This window comes from Hippocampus bargibanti, linkage group LG19 (assembly GCF_051943395.1).
Source record: "Hippocampus bargibanti isolate YZ-2025 linkage group LG19, ASM5194339v1, whole genome shotgun sequence".
Lineage (NCBI taxonomy): Eukaryota > Metazoa > Chordata > Actinopteri > Syngnathiformes > Syngnathidae > Hippocampus > Hippocampus bargibanti.
The window spans coordinates 8,271,944-8,285,895 of record NC_142752.1 but is presented as its reverse complement, the minus strand read 5'-3'; the positions used below and the strand labels follow the sequence as shown (position 1 = coordinate 8,285,895).

The 13,952-nt window shown below is 43.7% G+C and overlaps 1 protein-coding gene across 2 annotated transcripts in view; it reads left to right on the top strand.

Moving 5' to 3' along the window:
- Positions 1-13,952, top strand: part of klhl29 (kelch-like family member 29) — a 128,606-nt gene that overhangs the window by 41,382 nt on the left and 73,272 nt on the right. Inside the window, exon 3 of one of the 2 annotated variants that reach the window (XM_089021986.1) lies at positions 2,752-3,063. In XM_089021986.1, the coding sequence (XP_088878112.1) occupies positions 2,791-3,063 (273 nt within the window). In that variant the 5' untranslated portion in view covers positions 2,752-2,790. Of the gene's footprint in view, positions 1-2,751; positions 3,064-9,449; positions 9,557-13,952 lie in introns of those variants that run through there. The other variant, XM_089021987.1, reaches the window with a different exon arrangement.

Genomic DNA, 13,952 nt, shown 5'->3' with positions numbered 1-13,952 from the left:
CCCTCTCTGCCGATTATCTGGCAGTTCACACGCATTTGTGAGTCAAACGTCTCCCAGTTGTCCCGTTAAACTGGAGCTATTTAAGCCGAGCCATCCTCCGTGTCACTATTAATCACCCAAGCAGAAGATATCTGGGCTGCAAAACAGCAGCTTGGCCTGCAGGCTTTTTTCCCTCTCTCTCTCTTCTCTCTCTCTCTCTTCTTCCTCATAGATGTCCTATATTTATTCCAGGGACCACTACCGACTGCCTGTTTCTTTCCGGAGCACTAATGAGCTGTAGCAATCCTAGTAAAAGTACTAATTCTCCTCAAAGCGCCACGATTAATTGCGGTGACTAATGCAAAGGAAGAATCAGTCCTGAGAACGGCGTGGCAAGTACGTTACGTTCTTCTCCGCTTGCTTATCCCCCAAAAGATGGACTCCCGAGACCACGCTGAGCTTCTGCTTATCATTGACCATCCGTTTTAATGTAATGGGGATTATACCAGCAAACAAACGTTATAAAACATGGCGGACAATGTTATTTATCCAAATAACTTTTCACCTTTGAGGACTTTCACACTGCAAGAATCAAGACAAGACCGCGGAAAATCCTACTGGACGCTTTGCACCCTGCCCACTACCTTTTCAAGCTACTCCCCTCAGGCAGGCGCTACCGATCCATGCGCACCAAATACTTACAACATACCTGGCCAATAAAGATGATCTGATTCTGATTCTGATAAGACGAGATGTGTCACCTTTCAGTCACAAATGTGAAGACCGGGTGAGAAAATGTACACAAGTTCACTTTTGGAGAAAATCCTCCATTTCTCTGTCAACAAAAGCAATCAGCAAACCGGTTCCTGGTGCAGGGCACGTTTGCCCTTTTCTTGCTTGTGTGGGCGCCTGTGATGCTTTTGACGTTTTCTACTCCTTCGCCGTTGCTCTATTTAAATGTCAGGATGAACATTGTGTTGTCCTGGACAATCTGTCAGCATATTCATTGCTTTCTGTGCGTGTGTGTGCACACGCCGGCGTCTCGCAGGGGCTTCTCATTTACAGCAATATCTTGTTCTAGTGGAACTTAGAGCAGATCCACTTTCGAACAGTCTCATTTATTGCACGCACGCATGGTTGATGGATCAATGGATCATTGATGTAGTGTGTGTGCACGTACACACGCAGAGCAGGGCCACCACCGGGTCAATAGAAGTAAATGTGACCACAGATTGGAAATAGAGTCGATCCTCTTGGGGGGTATAGGTAGCAGGCGGATTGGGGATGTGGTGGCAAAATGCAAATATTGCACATTTCGCACGCATATATGCTACCATCCTTTCTCAAGATAGCACATTGAGACTTTTTTTTTTTTTTTTTTTTTTTTTGCTGCCGACACATTGGCTCGCCAGTGGCATCTGTCTGTCGCTTTAATTCACGTTGTATTCTTGCGTGGTTTCAATACAATCATACATTAGTTTGGATTGGTACCACAAAGTGACATGAGTATGGAGTGAGTTCCCACCACACCACCCCACAGACTGGCAAAGTGAGCTTAACCAAATACGTCTGCAGTTGTTGCGTTGTCAGCCCCCCTCCCCGTCCGTTTCGCATGATTGTCACCATTTTCCTCCCGTTACATTTCATTGGATATGACGCAAAATGGCCGAATGCCTAGCCGCTGGCCGCTAGTGATGAATTCCAAATTGGATCCATTCTGGCAGTGTGCACAGGTGTGCGGAGTGTCTGTTTCCTCTTCCTCCTCTTCTTCGTCGCTGGAGTTACACAGCTATTTAATTTATTTTTTGCACGTGTACATACGTGTGTGGGTGTGTTTCCTCTCCCTATTTTGTGGAAGAATTACCCGGTTGCCCTCTTCTATCCCGGCTGAGGTGTGGGGCTGTGGAGATAAGGGAGAATATTAGCTGGCGCAAACGGCCGTCATTGTTCCGCCGGACGAGCACCATGTTCCTCTCTACGCCTCACATCTTTTTAGTGGTAATACAACTGTAGCCGCTCAGAAAACTCAAGGTTATTAAAGGGGGAAGAGAGAGAGGAGGGGAGCAGGAGGCCGGAGAGTGAAGGGAAGGCGAAAGCAGTGGAGAGTGACATTTCAACACTCTTCGAGCAGTTCTACCCTCTGCTAATGGCATTTTTCAGAAATGGTGAAGGGGCTTTGTGATTATTTTTATCGCAATAACAATATTTCTCAAAGAAGGATATATTCAAATATTGCCAAAATGTCAAAAAAAAGTGGAGAACAGAGGATGTACTTCCTGAGGCTGCTAAAGAAGCATGGCCTGCTACAAGAAGTGCCACGACATTTCTACACGGCTGTCATCGAATCAATCCTGTGTTCTTCCATCACGGTTTGGTTCGGTCGGCCAGAAATATGGACAAAATCCGTCTTCAATGGACAGTTAGGACGGCGGGGAAAAAAATCATAGGCACCGCCCTACCCACTCTCGAGGACTTGCACAATGCAGGAACCAAAACAAGGGTGTGGAAAATCCTACTGGACCCTCTGCACCCTGCCCACCACCTTTTCCATGGGCACCAAATCCAGCAGATATTTAAACAGCTTCTTCCCCCGTTGCCATTAACTCTCTAAACAGTAACCCAAATATTACTGTAAGATGCCTCTTTGTAAATTTTTTATGATGATACTAGTGCAGCGTGTTCTACCGGACAAAAATTCCTTGTGTTCTACATACTTGGCCAATAAAGATGATTCTGAATAATTCAATTCATGTTTCCCGCTCGTCCTCTTAGGCCTGCTCTTGATATCCCTTCTGCGAGGACAAGGAAGTGATGTCACGCCACCACCACCGCTTCGAACGGGACTACCGAACACCGTGGGAGCGGCGCGACATCCGCCTATCGGGCCTCCACAATGGGGCAGCCAATCATAGTTGTGCCTCCGCCGTCGTCAACGGCAACAACCGTCCGGGGCTCCTTCCCCTCCCCATCATTCCCTCACTGCTTCCGACGCCAACCGCCGTCGTCGTGACGACGTCGGGCAGCGAGGTGGCGGCCAAGCGGGGCATCGCGGTGGCGGGCTCGGTCACATCCGCATCAACCAAGGTAAGAGAAATCCGACCCGCCGCTTCTGTCAAGTTTCTTGATGTGCTTAGCTTCCCGTTTTTCGTTGCTCTGGAAATGTTTCTCTGCTCTCCCGTCGTTATGGTTGGCCTCCGCCCGCTTCTCTGAGCTCGCCGCTCCCGTCAACATCTCGCTTTATGTCAAACCGGCTTTCCCTTCCATCCTCATCCTCTCTGTCTGCCAAGAGCCCCCCTCCTTCCCCCAATCGCCCCCAGTTGGATGATGCAAATGACCTTCAGCTTTCTTGCAAACAAACGAGGAAAGAAAGGTGTACGGTGTACGTGTACATGGCCGTACACCATGTTGTTGTTGTTGTTCTGCCGCCAGTGACTCATTTACATTTACAACCCGGTTGTACGCCCACCACTAGCCTCATTATGAGCACTATTTTCATCAAATACAAAAGCTCCATCCATCCATCCAAAGAAAAAAAGAACAGGAATAAATGAAAAGATAAATAATCAATCCTCAGTTGATCCAGAGAGAACTCAACTTATAAAGACCGGAATTGATGCTCAAAACTGGAAGGCTAATGAGCTAAACTCCAGGCCACCGAAGTGCATAAAGAGGCGTATTAATCAAAGTAGTATTTTCATAATTGTTTTATTTGGATTGAATTGTATTAGATTAACTTTTGTTATTCTCGCAGTGGAGAATTTTACATTTCACAGCAGCAAAGCGATGGAAGGAAAAGGAAAGGAAAGGAAGAAGTCAAAAAAAAAAAATACAGGAGTAAAGCAGTGGTTCACTCTCACGGCGTCATCTTGAAGTCAAAAGAACAAAAAAAAAAACAAATTCACAAAATAATATGACAACACGAAGACACAGTCATTCAATCTTTCTGCACCCTTTTTTATTGTATGAAGCAGTTCTCGATGAAAGAGGAGAGGATCAAAGCGTCTTTTTCACCAATCAATCAGAGATGTCACGGTGAAATGTGTACGTCTGCTACAAGGTAAATGTTGAAAGCAAACACAAAGCTGTAGCATGCATTGACTAAAAGAAATTGTCTCACGTGCCCCATGTAAATCCGCTTCAATTACAAGCCGCGACAGTTTCACCCAATTGCCCCGGAGCTGTCCAGCGATGACAGTCAAATGGCATCGACATTTCTCCCAATCAATAACGGTGCTGGCATATTTTTCATACTCACAATAACTTCAGTGGTCTATAGGGGGTCAAAGAGCTTGGTAATTTGACTAGAAGGCTCTTCCGATGACTGGCTTTCCATCGGATCCCCCATTCTGTCGAATCAGCTGCTGGCGAGTTGCAAATTCCTCCTGGGATCTTCCGACACATGTAAAAGCGATGCTCGGTCGTCTTCACAATCGCGGCGTGAATTGGTGCGACGTGGGACAAGTTGGCTTTTATTTTTCAAGGTGTGCGAGCGTGCGTTCGTGTTTGTGTGTTTGTGTACAGTTTGTGTACATGTGCGAGCAGCCCGCCATCTGGCATCATTGTCCGTTACCGATGTAAAGTTAACCGCACGGAACAGCAGACTGTAGTTAATTCGCAGTGACGTCTCCCCTCTCCTCCTCCTCTCCGTCCCAAGTTTCTCCGTTAATTATTTATCAGCTTTTTTTTCATCTCGTGGTCGCACTCATTACAAAATATAAAATGATGCCCATCCTCTTAAAGAGCCCACGCGCGTAGCGACTTAAAACCACCACTTACAACGGCGATATTACATTCATGCAAACATTGTAAAAGTTTAACAAGATGCGCCCTGGTGATTTTAAACTGCCGTGCTACAAATTAAATGTATTCAATGGGAAGACTTTGTGTTTCCCCGGTGGAAACGAACGATAAATAAATATACTTGGGAGATGACATCACTGCATTAACCCATTCACCGCCAGACATATGCGAAAATGTGTCCAATCCAGTGCCAGGGTTTTTGTCATTGTCACTTGAATCCTAGGAACCACAGTTTTAGGACTACATCAGCATTTAATACAGCGTTATAAACATTAGACTCTTTTCTTTCATCATAAAAATAGTTAATTCCTAAATTATCTCGGTCTGGAGTTATCTGAGCTTGAAATGAGGGCGGCAGTACAAAATACAATCCATCCATCCATTATCCATACAGTTTTTGGAATACAATAGAATATGTACATATTCATTTATTTAGCGCTTTAAGAACAGCTGAAGCTGTAACAAAGCACTAACATGGAAATAAGGGTAATTCTGCCCCTCTGTGGAAAAGAAAAAACATTGCCAGAGGCCATTGCCAGAGGCCATGGCCAGCGATTTATCGGCACTTAAGCATGAAAAAAGACCCCCCAAACACATTTGGAAATGGCGCTCTTTGTGCACTGATTGAGTTAATATGATTAGCTCTGATGATAACTTTTACTAACTAAAAAAAAAACAAAGCCAAAAAATAACACTTGAATTGGCACATGTGGAAACTGGGAGCGTTGTTTACCAGCCATGTTTTTCACGTGATAATTGAGGAGATGAAGAAAATGTGACGGTCACACCTTGCTGGAAAAGTGTTAATATTCATAAATCGATAAATCACTTAGAGAAACGGGTTGCGTTCCTAAAAAAGGGAGAAAGAAAACCCCAAAGCCGCAGCTGCTTAACAGCCGAGATTTTTATTTATGCAAATTACAGGCAAATAAATGAAATGCCACTATTCTTCTCTCTCGAGAATTGACAAAAACTGTCGCTGTACTTATCCTGGTTTCGTTTTTTTTCATTATAGCTTGTTTTTGTTTCATTTTGCTTTGTATTCCATTAAGGTGTCCTTGAGAGTTTTGAAAGGTGATTAGAAATTAAATGTATTATTATTATTATCATCATATTTTCCGGTGTATAAGGCACACCCAAAAGCCTTGATTTTCTTCAAAAGGTGACCCTGCACTTTATACGTAGGTGTGCCTTATATGTGAAGTAATATTGAGCCACAACAGTTCTCTCAACGACTGTGGCAGCTACGCCCTCAACAATGTTCGAAAATGTCACATATTATATTTGGAAAACATTTTTCATTCATTGAAGGTGCGCCTTATAGTCCGGTGCGCCTTATCTATGGAAAAAGTTATAAAATGTACCATTCATTGGGCGTGCACCTTATACACCGGAATATACGGTAATTGATTTTCGCAAATTCTTCATTTTAGTTTCATCTGTCTTTGTACGTTTTTTTTTTCAACAATTACCTTCAAAAAGGTCTCATGTGTTGCAAAACAGGTCTCTGAACTCCTCTACATAGTCTTAAAGAGACTTTCCGCCCAGATGGCCACGCATCGTGCTCCTTTATTGTATCTGAACGAGGTAATGATGCCGCTGGAGGTCAGATGGACAGAAGGACTTGTCAGACATCTCGTCAAGAGTGTGCGCTGCATCTCGTCTCCTGGCAATGGCTTTGTGAGACCTTGTCATGTGAAACAACCAATGTGCCTTGGGCTGTTAAGTCCCCAACGGAACGCAGGATGTTCAAGGACTTGAGGTGGGAGGCGAAAGAGCAACCGTCTTTTTTCTACCCCAAAGCTTATTGAGCTGTCAGATTGCAGTCCGGGCCACAGAATATAGTTTTTTTTTTTTTCATCACATGTCCAAATCTGGTCCAAATCGTCATTTTTTTCCCCCCCAAAACCGTCGAAACAGGCACAATGTATTCCATTGGATTGTTTGTTTTCATCAACATTAGTTGGTTGCAGTGGCGGGCAGTCATCACTAGGCCTTCAGTAGTGCTACACCTGAATCAATCCAGACTGAAAAAGTGTGCTATGATTTACGACAAGTCCACTAAAGGGTGCCATTAACCAGGAAATAACTGACCAACCTTTCTTAATCATGTCTATTTTTTCTTGAAAAGTCTGTCTTGAAAATTTCTTTAACAGAAAATCTGCAACAAAATCAATGTCTTCTCCTTCAGCCATTGTGGGTTGACGAAACTGCTATTAAATCAACACAATATATTTGCTTATGCAGCTCTCTACCGATACAGTGTGCTAGCTCTGGCCAGTATGCTCTTGTCACTAGAGGCTGGTGATACTATGATTGACTGGTGACTAGCCAATCGTAGTTTGTGAAAACTCTGATGTTAACCAGCACCTTCAAGAAAGCGTTGGTACACCTTTTGGGTTGCCAACTCAAAATCTGATTGGTTGGAATAACAGTTTGATCGATACATTTGATGCGACAAGGCCCGCAGAACTGATTCAGGTTCCAGGTAGATTTCTGACCCTGGTAACAAATCATGACTGAAATGTGATTGGTTAAATGCTTAAATCCGAAAATACATGTCTCGAAGTAGTGCAACAAGAGAAAAGTAATGAAAGCAAGAGAATTTTGAATTATTTAATAGGAATTAATGGACAAAATATGTGATTCAGATATTTTTAGGCCAGCTGAGAAGGCTTTGCAGGCCTTGATGGTCCGCTACTGGTTGGTTGTCTATGTATTGACGTGTGAGTGACACAGCGTCGGCACTGATCTCATGTGGGACCCAACTGTGCTATTCAAAAAGCAACTGTGACCCGTTACATGCAACCTAATAGGCAAACATCATTGATATAACTCCAAAAGAAACGAAAGGAGACAATAACTAATTTGGATTGTTTCGACGCGAGGGACCAACCAGACCTCATAATGAAGACGTAGCCCGTGAAGGGCCTGTGTGTGTCAGTAACTTTGCCTGTGCTTGTGCTTGAGCCCATTTCATTAAGTTCATTTGAAATAAGGTCGTTAAGCCAATGAAATGAGGCCCTATATATTTGGGAGTGGGTACACAAAAATAACACTTGGAACTGGTGTGTGTGTGTGTGTGTGTGTGTGTGTGTGTGTGTGTGTGTGTGTGTGTGTGTGTGTGTGTGTGTGTGTGTGTGTGTGTGTGTGTGTGTGTTTGTGTTTCTGGGAGAGGTCTGCATCACCCTCAAGTATGCCTTCCTACTAGCATTAAGTGCAATAACCACTGTATGATGGGTATTAGGATGCTTTAATTAGCTCTCACCGGGCTTTAAATAACAAGTAACACGCCACCTACGTTGCACAAAATTAAACGCACAACTCGCACATTTACAGTAGCAACAATCGGGGGGGACCCTCATTAAGGCGACCGCAATCAAACTCATACAATTTTCAAGTCACGCAAATATGTGGGATGGGGAGAATCGATGCAGTGGGTGGCGGTTCATGGTCTTCGGGTGTGGTGTGCAAATTCGCTTTATAAATTCTCTTTATGAGTTCTAAATGTCTCTTAGGCCTTAGATTTAAGATGGCAACAAAGACCACACACGCACACTCACACGCACGCGGTGTGATTGTAACCTCCCTCGGCTGCACCTCGCAGTCATCCGATTACATCCTAGTGGGAAATAACAGTCAACGTGTCGGAGGAGCGGCTCGACGCACCGCCTCGCAATTAGCCGCCAAATTGAAGCTAATAGTTTGGCGAGTTGAAAAGCAACACTTTGCAAAAGTAATTGCACACGTAATTAGCGTTTTAAGATGATCAAGCTTCAGAAGCGTTTCCGCATGTATTGTGTTACCTTTGATTGAATTGATGGAATCTTATATATTGATCCATGTGTGTGAGAAAGAGAGATAAAATCGAACAGCGTTCACCTGAAATTATTTTCTTCCGTTTAACTCGTTCACTGCCAGATAATGTGCAAAAATGTGTCCACTCCAGTGCCAGGGTTTTTTTTTCAGTCACTCAAATTGCAGGACCCACAGAATATTGTCTTTAAGGACTACATAAACATTCAATTCAACATAAGACACCCTATGCGTATTCTTTCATCAGAAATAGAGTTAATTCCTAAATATATGGGTCTGGACTTATCTGAGCTTGAAATGGGGGCGGCCGTATAAAATACAATACATACATGCTGATTTATATAGTGCTTTAACAACAGCTGAAGCTGTAACAAAGTGCAAACATCGACAAAAGGCAAATTCTGCCCTCTTATGGAAGGGAAAACATTGCCAGAGGTCTGACTAGCGCTTAATCCGCACCCCCGCAAGAAAAACCAAAACCCAAACAAAATCGGGAATGGCGCTCCACGTCACACTTTTCAATTGCCGAATACATTCGGGAATGGCAGCGAATGAGTTAAACTCGCTGTTTGCCTTTAACCTCTCACAAAATGGCTGCTATACACCCCAAAGGGTGAAGCACATGCAGCCAAACGTGATCCAATTTTCTCTCCGTCATCGTTTTAGATCATGTGATGCCATGTTTGGTTACATTCACCCGATTTTACAATGAGCGACTAGATTTATTTTCCAAACTGTTTTGTCTTGTTTCTTTTCAGACTCATATCATGTTGGGCATTTATGGCAATCGCGGCGTGTACCTAGTGGACAAAATAGCCCCCACTACCGTATGTGCATTTCACATTCTCAAATACTGTGACTGGAAGATAAAGCATCTTAAAGGACTGAAGTTCTGTTTGTGATGTAATGTAAGGAAAGAGATGCCCATTTCACAGTAAGATCAGAGCATTGTCATCAAATGGTGAATATAGTTTTTGCTTTTTTTGAATGTTGCTGTGCCGATTACCATTTTGTGTTTGGGAGCCTTTTACTGAGCGAGTTGCTTGTTCTGTAGCCACAAAGGGACATATGTCTTCTTGTGCCGGTCCCAAGCCCAGATAAATACAGAGTGTTGTGTCAGGATGGGCATCCGACGTAAAAGCTTGGCCAAAACAAACATGCGGATCAAACCTCTAAAGATGGAGGACACTGATTTGCTGTGGCGACCCCTTGAAGGGAAAAGCCGAAAGGAAAAGAAGAAGACGGCGTGTATTTTTTCTAATGTCAACAAAATGCGCATGAAAAAAAATCTAATAAGATACTTATACATTAATACACACATAAAAAAACTTTTATGAACCCGCCTAAGTGTCAAGTGTTGACCACAGTGGGCTGGCTGAGTGCTCGTTAATAAATGATGCATCTGCAATATGACGCCAGTGAGAGTGAAGCTGTCTCATGCACTGTAAAGGTTCACCGCAGCTGAGAGAACAGTGTCGATATACACATACAGTGTGTTGCGGCAGTGCGGCGAAGTATGACACTCCTCATGAGTGAAAAAGAAGTGTGTTTGGAGTCATTTGTTCTTCCAGAGTTAAGGTCAGACCCACAAAGGTTGATTGAGTCTCACCCAATTAGAATCTGCATTGAAAAGGTAATCTATTATTGATGTGTAATACTCAAATGACTAGGAGGGTGCACCCCCCCTCCCAACCCCCACGCCTCCAACCCCTCCGGTTCAGAGCCCCCAAAACACCCACAGAATCAATGGAATAATACTAATGGTAATGAGAAATGGCTTGGTCACCTCTGTGAATTTTTGCTGCGCTATGATTACAAATTTGAATAATAAGTACAATGTGGTTTCCTGGCTGTGTTTAAAACTGGAATGAATATTAAATGAGCAGCATAAAATGATACCCGTGTGTGTACCCGTTGGAAAAATTGGCTGCAATTCTTGGCAAGTAACTTGTTTGATCACCCAAAAGCTTTGCACCTTTTAAGAAATGAACTGAAATATTTATTAGGAGTGTAAATAAGTTCCAGCTTTCCTCTCGGAACATTTGATTGGGTATAAAACAAAGACAGTGTCGCTTAGCTTCTGGCAAGCGCACAATAATTAACTGAATCAAAAGTTTGGTTTTTTTTTGGATACCAAACATGCATTGAAACCATTTTTACAGAGGAGTCAAGGCAACTCCTCCAAAATATATTTTGCTTACAAACACTTATGGGTCTGAAAGTCTCTATTTCCATGCAATAAATTGGGGCTGTACTATAGCCACAATTGCGTTGGAATGGATTAGCCTTTATTAGTCTCGCAGTGGAGAAATTTATATTGCAAAGCAGCAAAGTGATGAAAATAAGAGGAAAGGAAAGGAAGAAGTAGAAAAACAAAATGCAGGACTTGCTGTAAATCAATCTTAAGAACTTCTGCATCCTCTTTGTTGTATGAAGTACTTCTAGATGAAATAGGATAGGATCAAAGTGTCCTTTTCACCAGTGGATCGGGGATGTCATGGTGAAATGTGAGCGTCCGCTACAGGTCTAATAATGAAAGCAAACACGAAGCTGTAGCATCCATTGATGAAAATAGATTGTCCCATGTAAATCCGCTTCAATTCCAAGCCGCAAAAGCTCCACATACGCATTGGCGCTCTACGCCTTTCTTCTCATCGCGGGCTCCTCAAGCCATGCATCCATCCAGCCACAGACTGTCTATCAGCACTGACCGAAAACAGTGCTGGCATATTTGTGCTGCAGAGCAGGCGCAACCGCTCAGCACAGTCTCCTCCTTGATGAATGTCGTGGGCAAAAATGATGAAAAACAATCTGCATCCGTTTCACACGATGCACAAAAAGTTACAAAAGAAAACACAAAGACAACACTAAAACAACAAATACAACAAAAAAAGCAAGGCTGCCTACTTGGGCGCCATATTGGATTTCTTTATTTTATTTTTTATTTTTTTAGATAAATGTGCAAACTTGCAGAATTATTATTTTGGGGGAAACAGAAAAGTTAATTGCTTCACCATTCCGTTTCCTTGTACTTTCGAGGCGACAAAACCTGAAGCTGACAACAGCTGTCTTAGCTAATTCTCTTCATTGTCACTTTGCAAACTCTTCGCAGTCGCTCGGCGGCCTCCAGAGAACGAGCCAATTATAAACGGCACAAGGGGGGAGAAAATAAAATTGGCATAGTATCATTTTCACCTTTTGACAAGAAGACTCGTCGGGGCGAGATGCCACCAGTGACAGAAGACGGCGACAAATCTAAGACGACGGCTGATAGAACATTTTTATACACATCCGTAAACATCCCATGTTATTTCATGTTTAGTTTAGTCTATAATGATGTATGTAGTTTATTAGATAACTTTGTGTATCTGTAGCACTGTAGCATTCATTTCAGTCTAATACCATGTAACACACTCCTCGTTGCTGATAGGCCTGGTCGAGATGATGTCATCACTGGTGTATGATAAAACTAGGTGAAAGGTGCGGCCCTTTCTCTCTTGGCTTTCCCACTCCGACCAGACATGTCCTTCTATTGTTTACAAGAATAAAGTAGTCTATTTTGTTCACCACTTTGGTCTCCGCTGGTGTTTCATCATAAAACTCAGTTGAGCCAGAACCAGGAAGATATACATCAAAATCCCCAACAACGGCCACTTGGAGGTGTCAGCGACGAGCCTCTCGACACGCTCGCCTCGTTTGACGAGGTCGCCGCTCTCTAGCGCTGACAGTCCTGAGGAAAACTCGAGTAGTATGACCACCGAGAAGTCAACAAAAGGCACTTGAACCACCACATAGTTTATGAATGGAATTCTATACAGCCTGAAGCCCTTTTCACACCGCACTGAGCAGGGCTCAGCGTGGAATCGACGGAACCCGTTTGTGTATGCAGTGAGGGGTAGGCGCTACGCAATTGAGCAGAGCTGAGACTTTTTCTTTTCTTCAAGCCCCTCAGCCTCCTGTCAGATACAAATTGTATTCTTCCCGAGAAGTGGATTGAGGAGGCTCTTTGTCCTCCTCTGTCATCCTTATTTGTTACCCTCAATGGAATTTCAACCTTTGCATTCGGTGTGATGTGGTTTTCGCCGTTTTCCCGCGGTACTACCAACCTGCGAAGGCCCATTATTGCACAACAACACACTAGCGTCGACAAAGTCACTGTGACATAAATAAACATGGCGGAGCCACATCTTGTCTTTCATCCCAGCGTGATATCCAGTGACTGCTTATTCGATTGAAACATCGGGCCCGTCAGCACGGAGCAATGCTCATAAGTGAGCCGGTTAGTTTCCATCCCCCGTGTGCGCAAGCAAATGACTGCCTTTGGAAACCCTCCTGGTTCACTTTATTGAAAGGGACAAAAGTGGCAACGCCAAAGGTCAAATGGGACATGGCGGCGATTGTACGCAAACTTCCGTGACATCCCGTCTGGTCAGATTCCGAGATTGACGTACATAGATAAGGTTCCTTCAGTCTCCATTGTCCAAGCGCCGGTCTTTGTCACCGTTTTCATTTCCCGCCCCAATCTTCTTGGCTGTCAATAATTCTTGATGTGTGCGATGATTGTGGGCCATGATAAGCGTGTCACTGACTCCCATTTCCTATCGATCGCGTATGCGCCGAAGACCATGTCTGGAAGTGCTGATAAGTCGCTCAGGTGGTTTCATACGCCGTTAAAAATGACAATGAAATGAAATTTTCTCAGACTGGTGGGAAATGCAACCTCAGCAGGTTACTTTCCTGGGAAGGAAATTGAGCTGTTGTGACAGGTAATCAATTGCTGAAAGTTCAAGAATCATGCGTATGTGATCTAAATAATATTCATCCATCCATTTTTCAGACCGCTTTATCGCGGGGGATGCTGGAGCCTATCCCAGCTGTCTTCGGCCTCTAGGCGGGGTAGTCCTGAATTAGTTGCCTGCCAATCGCAAAGCACACAGAGACAAACAACCATCCGGCACTCACATCTCGGCACAATTTGGAGACTTTAATCTGCATGCCATGCATGTTTTTGGAATGTGGGAGGAAACCGGATGACCCGAAGTAAACCCACACAGGCCCAGGGAGAACATGCAAACTCCACACAGGGAGGCCGAACCAGGTCTTGAAACTCACGACTTCTGCACTGTGAAGTCGGCGTGCTAACCACTCGACTACCGGGCCACCCTAAATTATATTTAAGAATCAATAAACACAGTAGGATTGGCTGTTTTTTTACAGTTTATTCTTTCTTGAAATTTCAAGCATAGTGAACAGTACATGTAATTCAATTCAGTCCGGAAAGTAGAACAAAACGGTTCCGTTTGACATCACTCCACAAGGTTAATAATGCGCACTTTAAATGTGATTCTACAGACGCA